Source organism: Nematocida minor (genome assembly GCF_024244105.1).
Source record: "Nematocida minor strain JUm1510 chromosome Unknown 7925, whole genome shotgun sequence".
NCBI lineage: Eukaryota > Fungi > Microsporidia > Nematocida > Nematocida minor.
The window spans coordinates 327897-345237 of NW_026250402.1; the positions used below are offsets into that span (position 1 = coordinate 327897).

Sequence of the window (17341 nt, forward strand, 5' to 3'; positions counted from 1 at the left end):
CAGAATAGCGTTAAAACATAATGATAGAGCGCTGACTCTCTGCCTTTCTAAGCATCAGATATCTGCTGCTTGATAGCTCTACAGGTGGGCGTGTCTTTGCTATTTCCTTTTTTATTGCAAAGAAGAAAAGTTTAAGCACCATTATAAGCTATGTGGATTTATTTAAAATAAAATATAACTATGCACACAAAATGCGCTATGTTAATAAAACCTTGTAGTAGAATATTGCCAGATAAGTCCACTGCACCAGATTGCTCTTAAAAATGTATTTAGCTGTACCTGTGAGTGTTTTCAGCACTTTCTCCTCTCCACTATGGCAGCTAGTAGACATCTCATTTTCTTGCATGTTTGCATCTATCTGTTCTTCTCTTTCTTCTGCTCTACACCCATTGTCTAGAATCTTTGATTTCTCTTTATTTTGCTCTGACTCATCTGTCTCATCTACTTCTTGTGCTTTTTCTTCCTCATCTTCCTCATCTTCCTCATCTGCTTCTTCCTCTACTGGCTCATCTGTCTCATCTGCTTCTTCCTCATTTAATTCAATTCTATGCGTAATATCTTCAGCTTCTTTCTTTTGAAGTTTTGAGATACTTAGACTACTATTATTCAAACGTATGTATATGTATAATACTGCTGCAGATGTGAAGAGTGAAGCTGCGAATAGAAGTATAACTAGTTTTACTTTGCTGTCTCTTATTTCCATAAGAAAATCTGTGTTTTTTCTTTAAAACAATCTCTACTTTTGTATCATTTTGATTATTTTATTTGTGCTGAGGAGGAGCATAAAGAAGAAATAAAAATGCAAAAGGGCCAAGAAAACTGAAACAGACAATAAACTGTCCTTATATTTGGAGCCCTTATAGCTGAAGTATATACCGAGTTGATGTGTTAACTGTGCACTCTTTATTTTAATAATCCATGCATTTGCATTGACCGGTTTGCGTGTTGAAGAGCAGTGGACTTTCTGAGTGCAGGCCCAGAGCTTCGCATGATAAAGGATAATATAGCACACAAGACGCGGCTTACCTGCGAGAGCTGCTGGGCTGAAGTGTGTGGAGCATTGGTGGCATAGACAATAGCATGTTTTTGGCGCGTGGCTGTGCAGAGCTCGGTGGAGTAGTGCACTTGCTAGTACTGATCGAAGATGTGGTCAGAGACAGGCGAGCCACTTGTTGTTTCCAGTATGTGCGAGCGAATGGAGCACATGGGGGCGTTTTTTAAAAGATCCTCTTCATTGCTCTTGGGCACTATCGGAGGCTTGTAGCTCCTCCCCTGGATGATCCCCCAGTTGATATCATGGAAGAATGGGTGGTTGCGTATCATTTTGGCGCCTTTTTTGTATCCGAGCCTTTTCTTTCTGTCTGTCTGCAGGAGCTTCTTTATGAGATCGCGCGTCACAGGATTCACAGAGGCGGGGAACTTGATGTGTCCGAGAAGGATCAGCCTGCAGAGCTCCACCTGGCTGGCGTGGTAGAAGGGCGGGCGGCCCACGATCATCTCGTACAAAACGATGCCAAGCGACCAAAAGTCCACCTCAAAGCCGTGGCCTCTGTTCATCACCAGCTCAGGCGCCATGTACTCAGGCGTGCCGCAGAGCGTCCATGTGATGGGCTCGTACAGCTGTTTTGAAGACCCAAAGTCTGCCAGTTTTATGTGGCCCTTTTCATCGAGCAGAATGTTCTCTGGCTTGAGGTCTCTGTATATAATCCCAAGAGTGTGCAGACCCTCCAGAGCCACAAGTATTTCAGCGATGTAGAAGCGCGTGCGCTTTATGCTAAATTTTACTATTTCTTTCATGTAGAAGAAGAGATCGCCGCCGGGAACATACTCCATGACCAGGAATAAATGCTTCTCGTCCTGGAAGGTGCTGTAGAGGCGCACACAGAAGGGCGAGTGCACGGCAAGCATTGTCATTTTTTCGTTGTATATGTGCGATGTTAGATTGTTGCTGATAACGCGGGCCTTGCTTATTACTTTGAGCGCGTACAGCTTTTTCATCTTTACGCTGGCCAGGCCCTCGAAGGCCACAAGAAACACCTTTCCGAAGGAGCCCTCGCCAAGAAGCCGGACTAATTTCAAATCTCTCAGCAAAAACATCTTTGTGAAATCCTAAAAAAAAGTTTCAATTTATATCTAGATTTTAACTATGTGACCTGCAGGGCGAACAATGTGATCGGAGGAGTGTGCAGGAGCGCATGCATGGGGCTGAGCGGATTGGAGAGACAGAAGCTATTTACAGAGAGATGCGTATAGATCAGAGCATGTGTGTTAAATGTAGCCTAAAATAGCAATATCTCTCGTATAAATAGAAGAAATAAGTAAGCTAGACGAGATACATTCTCCTAACAATTATATTTTTTATTTGTGGAATAAAAGAAAGAAAGCGCTTTGTATGTGCACATAGACTGCCCATAGTTGTTTTTATTGCAGATATATGCCGCTTGGCTCTTAGGGCGCGCCTCCATATATCAATGGCGTGTTTTGATGTAGAAGAGGAAGAGAGATATTGCTTTTTAATCTAAAAGATGGCATCAATAGAAATAAGTATAAATATAGTGCATAGAGTGCAAACACAATGTATGTAGAAGGGGTACAGTCTTTGCCCTTTGTTGATGTAGCCTTAGCAGTGTTGTTTTTAACTGTTGTGATTACAATTATACTAATGACAACACTGACAATTCTATTCTTTGCTATATATTTTATTGAGCGTAAGTGGAAGCCATATTGGAGAGAAAAGCAGATGGCTAGATCTTAAACAGCATTAAAAAAATTGTGCATGCATAAATAAAAATGTAAAGGCAAATAGCATAGAATTTTTTAGCTTTTTAGTGCTGTTTCCTTCTCGGATAGATGCAAGGGGGAGACGTCTGTTACATTCTGGAGTAAAAAGCAGATGGAGAGTAAGTAAGTCTGAAGGATTCTCGGGTTATATTCATTGATGCTGTATCTTTCAATGGGCAGCTGTTGTTGTATGCTAAGCTATATAATACTCAATACACTCAAGTTATTCTCGGGCTATTCTAGAGTAGATTCTGTGCTTATTCTATCGCTTTGGCATTTGGTGCTATTTTGACCAATTCGCATCAGATTGTTTTAGCTATAGTTCAAACGGTTTTTAGCACTTTGGGTCTTAGGGTCTGTGCGTATGAGCAATGCAGATGCGCTATAAGTAGAAAATGAATGGCTGGCTTAGAATGCAAGAGTAAGGTTCTAACTGAAAATATAAATAAAAAAATGATATTTTTAGCATGAAAAATCAGAAAATGAAGAAAATACTAGGTGCGTCAGGTGCAGTGCTTATTTTCTTTGTTGCAGCGTGCAGAGGAAGTGGAAATGCCTTTAAGAGAGAGGCGTGCAGCAGCGTAGATTTACACGCGAGAGAAAGTAGCGAAGAAAAAGAAATATTAGACCTAGGCAACTCATCTTTCTTTGATTTGCAGCCTGTGAGCAACAGCAGGCTCTGGAATGGGCATGCTCCAGATAACAGAGGGAACAGTGCAGCCCGAGAAGTCCAGTCTGGGCAGTATGCAGCAGGGTATAGCATGTACGAGAATGCCTCTAGCATGCTGCATAATATGCCTGGTACGTCAAGAGGCCAGGATGCATACATGCCCAGCATTGAAGGCTTATACTATTCTTCAGCCATTCAAACGCCTGTCTTTGTGGGTAGCCTAGGATACAATGGGTATAGCGGGCAAAGTTCTAGCACAGTTGTTAAAACGGAATATCCGCATGCTGAGCCAAATATGTTTGCACTAGAGTCTAGCATTCTTGGCTATTCCTTCGATCCAATGTATGGCATGCCTAGTACATCGAGACAGGAAGACAGAATGAGTGGTTCAGATCTTTTTCCTGCTAACTCTTATGCGTACAACACGACTCAGGATGAGTACAAGTACTTTGAAGGGCATGAAAGAACAGGGCATTCCAGGCAGCAGCCGCATGTAGTATATCCCAGTGTAAGTGTGAGTGTTTTCAATGGAGCAGAAAATGCCGTTGATTTTCAGAGAAGTAGAGACAGAATGGCCAATGAAAGAGGATCAGATCTTGACAGCATTGAGGTGGATAAGAGCAGCTCTATATACGATCTGTCAAAGCCGATAGATGCATTTGTGGATATGTACCACCTGCCAGCACTTTCTGTAGAAGAGCCTGGTGCGAGCAGCACTGTTTCTACTCCTGCAGAGCCAACTATCAGCAATAGAACAGCTAGAACAGAAAAGAGAAAAGCTGAGCAAATGAATAGTGAAGTGCAAGCATCTGCTCTTCAAATGGCATCAGATGCAAAGAAGAAAAAGAAAGAAAACGCATTGGAAAACATGCCTAGTAGAGCATCTTCTGATTCACAAGAAGCTAGAGAAAAAGCAGAAAAAGACGAAAAGGAAGCATTTCATATATACAAAACAATAGCACTTAAAAACATGAGAAAAGCAAACATAAATAAGATCAAAACCGAAGTATGGAGCGATAGAAGACTAACCAACATACGAAGAAAAGGGTACAGATCAAGGCACAAAACAGTGTACACTATCGGCCCTTACGCCAAGCCCTACATCCAAAACATGGGACATGAGTTTCACAAAGACAAGATTATGAGAGACATAGAAAACTTTACTCGGGACTTTGCTTCACAGATAAAGCAGAACGCACTGTGGTACTTCATTGCAAGCACAACCACAAACATAGCCACAAAGTATCAAACTCTCCTGCAGCTGCAAGACATGCTTGAGGATGCAAGCGCGGGGGAGCACAAGAAAATGCTGACGGATCTTGAGGGATACTATCCTGGCGTGATTAAGGACATTCTAGCATATTCAGACAGCCACCAGCCGATGCGGATCAAAAAAAACAGCCTTCCAACTGAGTGGAAGGAAACGCTGGGCGACATCTATATTCGGCAGACTCTGAAGATAAACCACCACATGGTAGAGTACCAGAGCAAGATCTCCCAGATGGAAAAGAAGTATTCTGCGCTGGCATATGCCATGCGAATGATTCTAACACTGCCCGAGGTGTACCAAGACTTTTCCACCATCAGCGCAAAGCTAATAAGAAAAACCAGGACTTCGAAAGACGTATCCAGAAACAAAAAAAACTACCAAATTCTGCTGGCTGTGCAAAAGCTGGTGCAGATGCATATTGCAAAAACAGAAGATGTTGCTGATGTGTATGAAGAGATCTACAGTGTGCTTGAGAGTGCATTCACTGAGGAAGCTCTGCTAAAGATGATGGTAGTTGATCTGTACAGGGAAATATACATAGTTCTTGGGAATTTCTACGAGAACGTAGAAGTGCTGGACACGGAGAATGAGTATATTCTGACGGGCAAGTGCACAATAACAAACCACAAGTACATGAAATGCGAGGTAACAGCAGACGTAGCATCAAGAGGCACGGACAAAAGAGTCTTGGCTTCGAACTATTCCCTGGAAGAGAACAGATGGGGCATCTCGCCTAACATATGCACACACTATCATGTGTACTGTGTAGACAACACAACACAGCAGCTCAGAAAGATTTGCATGCCCATGCACATAGATGAAAATGATGAAAAGCACTGTCTGCACACAATTAACGACATGGTGGAGCATGTAAAGAAGCTGTATGGGATAGAAGAAAAAAGCGATACTGTGTACCCGTTTAAAGTGCGCAAAGAAACTAGAGAGTGGACATACATCAAGAAAGGGGAGAGGAGCCTGACGGTGAAGGAGCTGGAAGAGTACGAAGTGGTGTTCTATCGAATTGAAGAAGACCTGAAAGGAGCAAAGTTTACATTCGCAGAGTTCAGGTCTTTATATTCAGGTGCTGAGGATATTATTCGCATACCGCTGCTCCTTGCTCCTCTAATGCGGTCTGCAATCGAGCTGGGCCCTTTCGCTATGATGGGCAAGCATAGCGTGGTAGACTCGATAGAGTTTGAGAAGAAAGTGCCTGATGTGTACGAATACAATAGAAAGTACCAGAACAACGATTACTCGGATGTGCACAATTACTACAGCAATCTGTACATACCGCTCCACAAAAAGAAAAGCATGGAGTGCTACGCGATGGACTGCAAAGTGGCTACTGAAGGAAGCAGCGCTGCTACGGCTGTGTGGTATGTGAGAATGCCCAGCAGTGTGGATGAGTACACGTGCTGCATGCTGGATGAAAGTTTCAAAGAAAATAGACATTTAAAAAGCTTCAATGCTTTTATTGCAACGATAGAGTCAAGGGAGGGCAATAAAGACAACGAACTGCAGGGATTCTGGATGCACAATAACAATGGAAAAGCAGACAGCGAGTCTAAAGAGTCGGCTCAAAGAGTGTACATCTGGTTGGCAGATGACTATGAGCACAACAAGTTCGCAGAGCTATACAGCATAAGTGAGATAGAGCTAAAACTAGGAAATGAAAAGCACCGGCTCGGGGTAAAAGAAAGCGAGCAGCAGTTATTGCTAGGGGTAAATAGAGACAGCTCATTGAAGGGCATGAAGAAAAGAAACTCAGTATCTTCTGCAAAATACAAAACAAAGATCAAAATAGAAAGCCTGTGCCAGGCAATGCGCATAAAGCTGTCCAAAAAGCCGAGGCGGGAAGCAGATTTTATAGTGTTTCGAAATGCAAATGGAAGCAATTCAAGCTTGGGAGCACACAACGAAATTCTTGACTTTTTAATTTCGTGCTACAACCACAAGCCCATAAGAAACAACAACATTTAATAAACAAACAGCATTTCAGAATTGCAAGCCTTGTTCTTATGCTGCATAGGCAGTTTTGGCGTCGGCATAGTGCACAGGAGAAGAAACAGTAAAGACTGCATCTAGCTACATCCAAAGCGGCATATCAGTGTGCACACATAAGCATGGCTGGTTATTGTTTGTGAGAAGGGATTATAATCGCACATTTAGGAATGAAATAGCTTTATGCTGATTGCAGAGAAAAGATCTAAAGCGCGGCAGAAAACAAGGCTCAGAGAGGACCTTACGGAGAAACTCTCAACAGAGCATGTGCAGAGCCGCTTCACCAGAAAATGCGTGCGTACTCAGTGCATGTAAAATAACAAAATTTAAACTGAAAATTATAAATAAAAAAATGATATTTTTAGCATGAAAGACCAGAAAAGGAAGAAAATGCTAGGTACGATGGGTGCAGTGCTTATTCTCTTTGCCACAGAGAGCAGGGGTAGCTGGGACAGTTTTAGTGGAAATGCATACAACAGTGTGTACAGTTCATACATAGGAGAAAACGGCGCAGAAAGTGCCCTAACAGACTTTGACTATTCTTTCCTCACCTTGCAGCCTATAGCCAGCAGCATGCCTTTGCACGGGTACAAATCTTTTAATACAGCCGAGCAGTATATTCAAGGAGAACAGGATACAGAAGAGCCTGGTGTGAGCAAGAGCGCCTTCAACGAGGTAAATAGCAATGATCAGGCACTGCGAGAAGGGCACCAAATAGATGTATTGGACCTTGACAGCATTGAAGTGGATAGGAACAGCTCTATATACGATCTGTCAAAGCCAATAGATGCATTTGTGGATATGTACCACCTGCCAGCACTTTCTGTAGAAGAGCCGGGTGCGAGCAGCACTCTTTCTGCTCCTGCAGAGCCAACTATCAGTGCTTTATATTTAAAGGCCAGAAAAAGAAAAAAAGACGAAATAGATGCAATTGCTCCTCAAATAGTAATGGCACCGAGCACTAAAAAAGAAAAAAAAGAAGAAGTCTTAGAAGAAGAAGATATTCAAGATATCACCGATGAACAGTGGGGGAGTGTGGATATAGCGAAAAAAGAAAGAAAGGTGGAGGATCTTGAGATCAGACTCTGGAACGACAAAAGACTGACTAACATGAGAAGAATAAGCTACAAAACACTGCATCAGACAGTCTACAAGTATGAGAGCAACGACTTTGTTTTTTACTTGCCCTGCGAAATAAGGTACAAAACCCACCAGGAAAATATCAAGAAAGACATAGAAAACTATTGTAGAAAGGTTGCTCCTCTGATAGAGAAGAACGCGCTATGGTACTTTATCGCGAGCAGATCTAGAAACACCGCTTCAAAGTGCAGAGACCTCTTGGGTCTAGAAGAGCTGTTCAAGGACGAGAGTGCAGATGAGCACAAAAAGATGGTGATGGGTCTTACAGGATACTATTCTGGCGTGTTTGAGGACATGCTGAAGTACATGGAAAAACACAGAGCACTAAAAACTAGCAAAGAATACTCTCTGACCGTGTGGAAGGAAACATTGGGGGACATATACATCAGAAAAAGGCCGGAGATAAACTATTGTCTGGTGGAGGGACAGGAAGCAATCAGACAGATGAACAGGAAATACTCTGCTCTAGGCTATGCAGTGCGAATGATCCTGACACTCCCTGAGGTGTACCAGGACTTTTTCAACATCAAATTAAAGTTCATAAAAAGCACTAGAATCTACAGAGATGTGTATAAAAATGGGCAAGCCCACCTGCTCCTCCTGTCTATGCACGCGCTTGTAAGGGAGGTCATAGAAGACAATGCGAGAATAGAAAAAGAGTATGAAAACATATACTGTGCTCTTGAGGGTATATATAAGAAAGATGCACAGAACAAGTCAACAGCTGCCAGGATATACAAGCAGCTGTACGCGGTTCTTGCAGACTTCTATGATAAAGCAAAAGTGTTTGATGCGAACGAGTATGTCTTGGCAGGAAAGTGTGTTATAAAGAACCAGACGTACATCAAATGCAAGGCAACTTTGGGCGCAGTGCTGGACAAAGGAGCATACTCGATACGAGTCTACCGCTCTATCTACTCATTTGAGACGAACAGATGGGACATTTCGCCCGATGTAGATGCACACTACCACGTGTACTACGTGGACAACACAACGCACCAGCTCAGAAAGCTGTGCATGCCCATATATAAAGAAGAGGGCAAGAGAGAAGAGTACTACCTGCACAGCATCGAGAGCATAATAAAACACATAAAAATGCTGTATAAGATAGAGCTCACATCAGATTGTGTGCACCCGTTCAAAGTAAGGAGAGAAACTAGAGAGTGGACATACATTAGGAGAGGAGACAGAAAGATGACAGTGAAGGAGCTGAAAGAGTATGAAGTGGTGTTCTACTACATTGAGGAAGACCTGAAAGAAACAAAGTTTACATTCGCAGAGCTCAGGCCACTGAAAGCAAATAAGAACAGCATCTGCATACCCCTCTTTCTCACGCCTCTGATGCAGTCTGCAGTGGAGCTAGGCCCTTTTACTAAGGAAAGAGTGCACGCAGAGCTAGACTCAATAGAGCTCGAGAATAGAGTGCCTAGTGTCTACATCTATGATTTAGCGTATATAGGCAGTGAGTACTCGGACATGCATGGGTACTACAGCAATCTGTACATACATCCAAAAGGAGAAAGTAAAAGAAACTCTGAATGCTATGCCATGGGCTACAAAACGGAAAAACAGCCAGACAACTCCATGAAAGTCGAGTGGTGTGCGAGAATGCCAAGCAGCGTGGATGAGTATACGCACTACGTTCTTGATAGAGGTTTTAGAGAAGAAGAAAATGAGAGAAAGTTCTACAGTTTTGTCAATGCGCTGGAGTCCAGAGAGCACAGCCGGGACAGCGAGCTTCACGGCATTTGGCTGAGAAGTAGCAGAAGAGAAAACAGCCAGACAGAAGGCCTGGCGCAGAAGATATACACATGGCAGGTGACGCTTCAAATGAATGCGTACAAGAGGCAAAGATTGGATGTAGAGGAAATCCAGAAGAGAATAAGAGACACAGAGGAGAAGTTTAAAAACGCAAAAGAAAAATATACGCGTCTAGGCCTATTAGCAAACAGCGCTGAAGAAGCAGAGAAAAAGAATGCCAGGAACTTAGTAAGTATCATAAAAAGCAGGACAAGGAAAAGGCTAGAAGTGCTGCACAAAGAGCTGTACAAGAAAATGTCTGAGAAGCCAGACGAGCAGGCAGAGTTTATAGTGGTTAGGAATGTGAACAGCAGCAAGTCCAATCTGGGAGCACACAACGAGATCCTTGACATTTTTATTTCGCACTACAACCGGCAAAAGAAAGTCTCTGAGGAATAAATAGAGTTTAGTTTAGTTCTGAGTTTGCATTACTCTTGTGTTTTATCGACGCTTCAATGCATGTGCTCAGATGATCATAGTGTTGATGGATTGGCAGTTACTCTGTTACAATGCTCTTTGTTTACTTACATACAAATGTTTTACTTGCTTAATTGCTAGTACTTAGAGTAAAAATAAAATTGAAATGAGCTTATAAAAAGAAAATAAAAGCTAAGTGTATACTATTATGTAGAATTTTATTTTTTATATTTACTTTTATTCTTGTATGTAGATTATTCAAAGGAAAAAGGAAGTACTTGAACACAATAAGAATATGGGCTTGCAGAGAGGAATAAAATAGAAAGATGGCTCTGTTGCACTGCAAGGATAAAAATAATGGACGGATCAGCTGGAGTATAGAGAATAAGTATAGTTTATTTTGAAGATTAGATAGGCAGTATTAGACAGCTAGCACGTGCTGAATGCTTGTATGTACCTTGAATGGATAACCTTATACCATGATACTTTGTACAAGCCAATAGCCACCATCAGCAACTTTCATTCTATTCTTTGCAAAGCCAGCCAACAATCCTGATACTACTACGAGAACAGCGCCAGCTATGAGCATCTTAATGATGTTTGAGTGTGTGAGTTTCACTGAGAAGAGTTTTCTTGCTTTCACCACTTTTATGCCATGTCCTTCTCCATGCTCTTCTATTTTTCTGAGGATGTATTCGCGCTGGGCCAGGCTTAGGATGCCAGGATAGAACTCCAATCTGTACAGAAATTCAAGAATGCTTTCAGACTCCAAGTCTTCTTTCTGTGCATCGCACTCTAGCAGGTATATATCATTTGTTATGCCGTTGATGGAGCATTGCAAGCTTTCTATCTCTCTGCTCTTTTCCTCTCTTATTCGGCTGTAGGTCTGAACATCGGGGCTGTTTTCGTCGGTTGGCTCTTGCAAACTTGCTTCTAGCTCTTCGCATTTCCTGCTTTCTGTGAAGCGAGACCTGTACTTCCTTTTTATTTCTTCTTCTAGCGCAGCCTTTTTTTTAGCGACTAGTTTTTTTATTCCTCCGCTGGAAGTTATGTAGTCTTTGACAAAATCTTCCAGATCAGTGGTCACGATCAGCGTGTTTGAGCCATCTCTTCCTTTCAAGAGGCTGGTGTTTCTCGCCATGTACTCCACCGCTCTAACCATGCAGTTGAGCACTCTTTTCTCGTATGCAATTTCTTTTAGATATGCGCCAATGGAAAAGACGATCTTTAGGTCTTCAGGGCCAAGAACCTCATTAATTTGCTCGGCTACAACCTGCGGGTCATTGGAAATAGATTTCACCGCGGTGGTTAGCCAGATTAGGTCGGAAATTTCATAGTATTTGTCGTGGATGAGTCTGAGCCCGTAGTCTACTAGGGATGCACCAGTCTCTTTATGAGTGAGGGTGTACAGCTCGTCAAGGGTGTAGCGTTCTCGTGTGTGTGTGTAGTTCTCCAAAGCATGCATGCCCAGCAAGTACACTAAGCTAGGCACATAGCAGAAGATGTCTCTGTATAGGCTCTCTGAGGCAGACTGGAGCATGCTCTCCAGGCCCAAAGGGTTCTGTGTGTCGCCAACCTCTAGGGTGTATACCCTAGGGCTCAGATCAGCACTGGCGTCATATGGGTCTATCTTCTCGGGCTCTTTGTTCTTGTCGTGCTTTCTGTGTATTCCGTGCTCTGGCTTGTATATAAGCGTGTTTGGCTTTATAACTTCATTAATCAGATGGACAGACGAGTTTCTAATGTATCTGCTCTCTTTATTGACCAGGGAAAAATACAAGTTGCGTATGATGTGCACCATGCACTCATTGTATATAAAGTGCTGGTGCATATCGTTCTTAATTATGTCCAAGACAGCCTTCTTTTCTTCGCCAGTGAGTAAACCGCTTTCTATTTCTAGATTCCTGCAGAGTATGTCCTCTAGCACGACTGAATAGTCGATGTAGGTATGGTTTATGGTGTGCACCTTTGAGTCTTTGCTGCTAAAGTGCTGGCAGGCCTGCACTATCCCTTCCACGTTTATCTTTAGCCTGATCTCTTTTATGGGCATTTCAGATGTTTTAATTGTAAAAAATAATTTAAAATAAGGGTTTTTGAGACAAAAATTTGATTTTATTTAATTTAGCCTGATCTGATTTGACCCAAGAATGTTTTTAGTAGCAAGTAATAAGGCCTTAATTAATGTTTCTGCTTCCTTAGATGTGTGTATTTCTTAAGCTGCATGCTCATTATAAGGTTCTATAAGTCAATAACTTACACCAGAAGATTTTGCATGACTCTTCAAGAATCTAACTAGAAGCACTGATGCTGCTATACAAACAGCACCGAATATGAGCATTTTAATTATGTTCCCTTGAGTGAGTTTTGTTGGGGTGTGATTTCTTTCTTTTGGCACTTTCTTTTCTTCTTCTATTGTTTCTACATTATTTCTTTTCTGTACTTCTAGCTCACCCACTATTTCATTTTGTCTTATTCCTTCTGATACATCCAACTCTTTTGGCCCATCATCTGCTTTTTCCAGCAGTTCTTCTTCTTCCACGCTTACTTCTTCTGGCACTTCTGCTGTTTCCTCTGCTTGATTTTCTACTGCTTGCGCGACTGCCTTTACTTTCATCAGCTTTTCAAACTCTTTTATCTTTTCCACCATGTACTCTTTCTGGGACATTCTCAATTTAGACAGCTGGTCTACTTCGCTTAGTATTGTATGGATGTTCTCGATTTGCAAGACTTCTTTTCCTGACTTCCATTCCAGCAGCTTTATGTCGTCTTTTATAGCTTTGACAGCATAGTCTTCGCTTATACGGCGGGGCTGAGCGCTAAGTCTACTATTTTTAAATGCTCTTTTGTGTATGCGTGCTTCTTTTCCGTTGTGCTTTGGGGTTTTTTGTTCTAACTTTTGCGTCTTTTCTCTTGTTTCCTTGGCTAGCTCAACTCTTTTTTCAGTGATTACTCTTATTAGGTCCGTGCTCGTTATGTAGTCTTCATAAAATCTGCTTAAATCAGGCCCTATGTTCAGCGCCTTTGCTCCATTCTTTTCTTCCAAGAGTTTGGTGTTGTTCAGTACGTACTCTAATGTTTTAAACATGTTGTTCTGCATTCTTTTTTCATACAGTATTATGCTTGCATTCTCGCTGATAGAAGCGAGTATACTTAGCTCTAGTGGGGTAAACAGTTTAGTGATTTCTTTTTCAGTTATTCTCTGTCGAAGTTCGTGGCTGGCAGTGGGCTCTATATTTCTAATTTTTCCAAAAGTCTCGGCAATTTCGTAGAACTTTTCAAAAACAAGATTCAGCCCGTAGTCTACGAGTGCTGTTTCAGTGCCTTCGTATTTTTTTGTGTACAGCCCATCCAGCGTGTAGTATTTTTCTATGTAAGCATACTCTTTTAATCTGTGCATGCCCATTTCATTCAAAAAGCCAGATATGTAGAACAAGTTGTGTCTCTCCAGACTCTCTGTGGTAGCCTGCAGCATGTTCTCCAAGACAGAAGGCCTGTCATCAATCTCTAGCACGCATCTCCGAGTGCTTAGGTCAGGGCTGGCACTCTCAGGGTCTATGCAGTCTACTCTTTCCTTTTTCCTGTGCATTCCGTGCTCTGGGTTGTATATGGAAGGGTTTGGCTCTATAAGCTCGTTAATGAGACGGATAGTCTCGGTTTTAGTCCGGTCATTGTCTTTGATCCTTAGCGCAACTTGCACATTGCGTATGATCTCTACTTTATGCTCATCGTATGCCAGGTACTGATACAGGTCATTCATAAGTGTGCCTAGAATTTTCTGCTTTTCCTCATCAGTGTGCTTGCTTTCTATTTCCAGATTGCCTCTAAGTATATGGTTTAGAAGAGCGATCTGCTCCCTTGGGCTGTCAAACCTAATGCGTATCTTTGAGTCTGGGGCATTGATAGACAGACACTTCTCCACTATTTCCCGTGCTTTTATCCTTAACTCAATCTGTGCCATGGCAAATTTGAAAATTTTAAATCATAAAATAATTTATCCCTAAGAACAGGCCTTTTCCTGCCACTGGCGTGCTACTATATCTTATTAGCGTATTTTCCTAAAGGCTTCTAGTTCTCGGGCTATTCAGCAGAACTGTTGTTGTATCTCTTCTTAGGCAAGCCTTGTTGTGGCAGATAGTCTTCAAATGAGCATAGGCCATGTACCTATCCTTACTCTCACTTTCCGTGCCATCTTGTGATTACTCACTTAGTACACATTGCGACCGTGTCCTATTGCATCAGCTATTTGGCTCTGCAGCCTAATATTGCTGGTTTTTATTTTTCATTATTGCAGTATATATGGTAAGGAGTCTGTTTGACTAAACCTTATAATAGTAAAAATAAATTTTTTGTGAAGATGAAAAACCAGAAACTACTGAAAATACTGGCAGGTACAGCGCGTGTTCTTTTTCTTGCAAAGTGCAGAGGGAGCAGAGCTTCTTTCGAGGAGGATGAAACAGAAGTGTTTCTTGGGCTATCTGTAGTTGACAACGGCAAAATAGACAATAGTGCCGGGTACAGCAAAAGCTATACGAACAGAGCAATGGAGGGGATATCGCAGCATTATGGTGCTTTTGTGCAGCACATTGAAAGACCCAGCGTAATTAGACACACCTCTGATTGTTTTGTTGGAAGCAGCAGACAGTCTGCAGGCGAAAAAAGGAAAGAAAGCGAAATGAGTAGTCCCACGGATGTGCCTGATCATCAGGCTGCACCAGAAAATAAGAAGCAAAGAAATGACGAAGTATCCAGAGACGGCTCACTAGACTCTTTAAGTGACGTTGACATTGAGATCATATCAGAGGATGATCAAGCTGCACCAGAAAATAAGAAGCAAAGGAATGACGAAGTGTCCAGAGACGGCCTACCAGACTCTTTAAGTAACGTTGACATTGAGATCATACCAGAAGACGAACAGCCGGCCACTGAGAGCAACCCAGTGCCGCAGCCTGCAGCAGAAGTAGCTGAAGAAGAGGACTATATAAATCTCCATAACATCGATATGTGGAACGATATGGACGTAAGGCTGGTGAATAAAAGAAGAAAAGGGTACAGAGTGAGACACAAAACAATCTACGTGATCGATGATCTTGCCGACTTCAAAAACAAAGAGATAAAAAGAGAAGAGTACAAAGAAGGTCTTAGAGAGAGCATTGAGGAGTATGCCACCAGAATTGCTCCGCTGATACAGATTAACCCAATGTGGCACTACATTGCGAGCAAGTCCACAACTATACAAACCAAGTACAAAGACCTGCTGGGCCTGCAGGAGCTTCTTAGGAGCGGGAAGAAAGCAGACAGAAAAATGATAGAGAGCATTCAGGGGTACCGCCCAAATATAATCGAGGACATAATCGAGTATATAGAGAAGAACCAGCCGATGAGAGCCAAAAGATATGATCCAGAGAACGCTTGGAGAGAGACGCTGGGAGATATTTACATGCGGACACTGCCTCTGCTGAACTATGCTATGCTGAAAGACTTGAATGGCATTGATCTGATTGGCGAAAGGTACCACGCCCTTGTGTACGCTCTGCGCATGGTTCTCGTGCTGCCCGAAGTGCGCCAGGACTTTCTTGGCATCACTGGGAGCCTTATAAAAAGAACCAGAATTTCAGAAAACTTTGCTGTAAACACAAACTACCAAAAAGTCCTGCTGATAATCCACCGAATGGTGCAGCTGAATATAGACCAAGAAATAGACGAAAACTTGTGCGAGGAGGCCTATAGCTATATTAAACTGCTGTACAAAGGAAGAAAGCCGCTAGGAGAGCTGAAGCCTGCTGAGATGTACAGAGTGGTGTACACAATCCTTGGGAAGTTCTATGAGAAAGTAAAGGTGATCGATACAGAAAACGAGTATGTGCTCGCAGGCAAGTGCATAATAACGAACCAGAAGTACGTGAAGTGTGCGAAAGCGGTGAATGTATCTGGGGAAGAAGACACAAAGCTCCCAGCCCCCACATACACAGCAGTGGAGAACAAGTGGAATGTCTCGCCTGACGTAGAGCCGCACTACCACGTGTACTACGTAGACAACACCACCCAACAGCTCAGAATACTGTGCATGCCTCTGCACATAGACAAAAAAGAAAATATATACTGTCTGCACACAATTGGCGAGATAGTAAAGCATATAAAGGCGCTCTATGGGATGGACGCCTGCTCAGACGTTATACACCCGTTCAAGGTAAAGAAGGGAAGCAGAGAGTGGTCGTACATCAGAGAGAAAGAGAGGGATAAGACAATAAAAGACCTCGAAGAGTGCGAGGTGGTCTTCTACTACATTGAAGAAAACATAGAAAAAACGAAGTTTACTTTTGTGGAGTTCAGGCCTCTCAGCGCGCATGAGAAAAACAGCGTGTGCATCCCCCTGTTTCTCAAGCCCCTGATGCAGTCTGCTGTGGAGTTTGGGCCCTTCAAAAAGAAAGAAGAGCACACAGAGATAGACTCAATCGTCTTTACAAACAGAGCACCTGATGTGTACGAGTACGATAGAAAGTACAAAAGAAGAAACTACTCGCATCTGCACAACTACTACAGTAACCTATACATTCTCTCGAACAAAGAAAAAAATGCAGACTGCTACTCCATGGACTGCAAGATGAACGAGAAGTCCAACGGCACTGTTGAGGCTGTGTGGTACGTGAGAATGCCCAGCAGTATTGATGAGTACGCATTCTACATGGTTGACGAGGCTTTTTCCAGAAAAGAAAACGCAGAGGACTATGATGCTTTTATTGACACGCTAGAGTCAAGGGAGTACAACAAGGACAACGAGATGCAGGGGTTCTGGCTGTGCAATAACAGCGCTGAGGCTGGAAACGGCAGGTATACCGAGCAAGTATATAAAATGTGCAGCTGGCTTGTGAGCAACAGCTACTACAACAGGTCTGTGTCCAAGGATAGTCTAGCAGAGATCAACCGAAAAATAGGAAAAGCAGAAAAAATGTACAAGGAAATAGCATATAAACAGGTGAAAAATAAGAGAAGGAGTAACGAAAGCGTGTACGAGAAGAAGCTGAGCAACAACTTGCTGTCTGTTAAAAAGTACAAAGAAAAGAGCACTTTGGCGGTCCTGTACAGAGAGAAGTACATAAAGGACTCTAAAAGGCCGAGTTCAAGGGCAGAGTTTATAGCGGTTAGGAATGTGAACGACAGCAAGTCCCATCTAGGCATACACAACGAGGTTCTTAATACCTTGATCTCGTGCTACAAGCCAAGGAGCTTTGTGGAGAATAAATAGAGTTTAGTTTAGTTCTTGG

General features: G+C 42.5%; 7 protein-coding genes across 7 annotated transcripts; 3 read left to right on the forward strand and 4 right to left on the reverse strand.

Moving 5' to 3' along the window:
- Window positions 1-196: 196 nt before the first annotated feature.
- Window positions 197-703, reverse strand: NEMIN01_0248 (uncharacterized protein; the record flags this gene model as incomplete). Its single annotated transcript, XM_051476190.1, has 1 exon — window positions 197-703. The coding sequence occupies one exon, from the start codon at window positions 701-703 to the stop codon at window positions 197-199; it is 507 nt and encodes a 168-aa protein (XP_051332150.1).
- A 425-nt stretch (window positions 704-1128) lies between these two features.
- On the reverse strand, window positions 1129-2097 carry NEMIN01_0249 (protein kinase X; the record flags this gene model as incomplete). Its single annotated transcript, XM_051476191.1, has 1 exon — window positions 1129-2097. One exon carries the CDS (start codon window positions 2095-2097, stop codon window positions 1129-1131), a length of 969 nt encoding a protein of 322 aa, XP_051332151.1.
- Window positions 2098-3248: 1151 nt separating this feature from the next.
- Window positions 3249-6701, forward strand: NEMIN01_0250 (uncharacterized protein; the record flags this gene model as incomplete). Its single annotated transcript, XM_051476192.1, has 1 exon — window positions 3249-6701. The coding sequence occupies one exon, from the start codon at window positions 3249-3251 to the stop codon at window positions 6699-6701; it is 3453 nt and encodes a 1150-aa protein (XP_051332152.1).
- A 387-nt stretch (window positions 6702-7088) lies between these two features.
- NEMIN01_0251 (uncharacterized protein) lies at window positions 7089-10061 on the forward strand (the record flags this gene model as incomplete). Its single annotated transcript, XM_051476193.1, has 1 exon — window positions 7089-10061. The coding sequence occupies one exon, from the start codon at window positions 7089-7091 to the stop codon at window positions 10059-10061; it is 2973 nt and encodes a 990-aa protein (XP_051332153.1).
- Window positions 10062-10551: 490 nt separating this feature from the next.
- On the reverse strand, window positions 10552-12129 carry NEMIN01_0252 (uncharacterized protein; the record flags this gene model as incomplete). The annotated part of the gene is made up of 1 exon (XM_051476194.1): window positions 10552-12129. The coding sequence occupies one exon, from the start codon at window positions 12127-12129 to the stop codon at window positions 10552-10554; it is 1578 nt and encodes a 525-aa protein (XP_051332154.1).
- Window positions 12130-12324: 195 nt separating this feature from the next.
- NEMIN01_0253 (uncharacterized protein) lies at window positions 12325-14037 on the reverse strand (the record flags this gene model as incomplete). Its single annotated transcript, XM_051476195.1, has 1 exon — window positions 12325-14037. The coding sequence occupies one exon, from the start codon at window positions 14035-14037 to the stop codon at window positions 12325-12327; it is 1713 nt and encodes a 570-aa protein (XP_051332155.1).
- A 396-nt stretch (window positions 14038-14433) lies between these two features.
- On the forward strand, window positions 14434-17322 carry NEMIN01_0254 (uncharacterized protein; the record flags this gene model as incomplete). Its single annotated transcript, XM_051476196.1, has 1 exon — window positions 14434-17322. The coding sequence occupies one exon, from the start codon at window positions 14434-14436 to the stop codon at window positions 17320-17322; it is 2889 nt and encodes a 962-aa protein (XP_051332156.1).
- Between the last annotated feature and the right edge of the window lie 19 nt (window positions 17323-17341).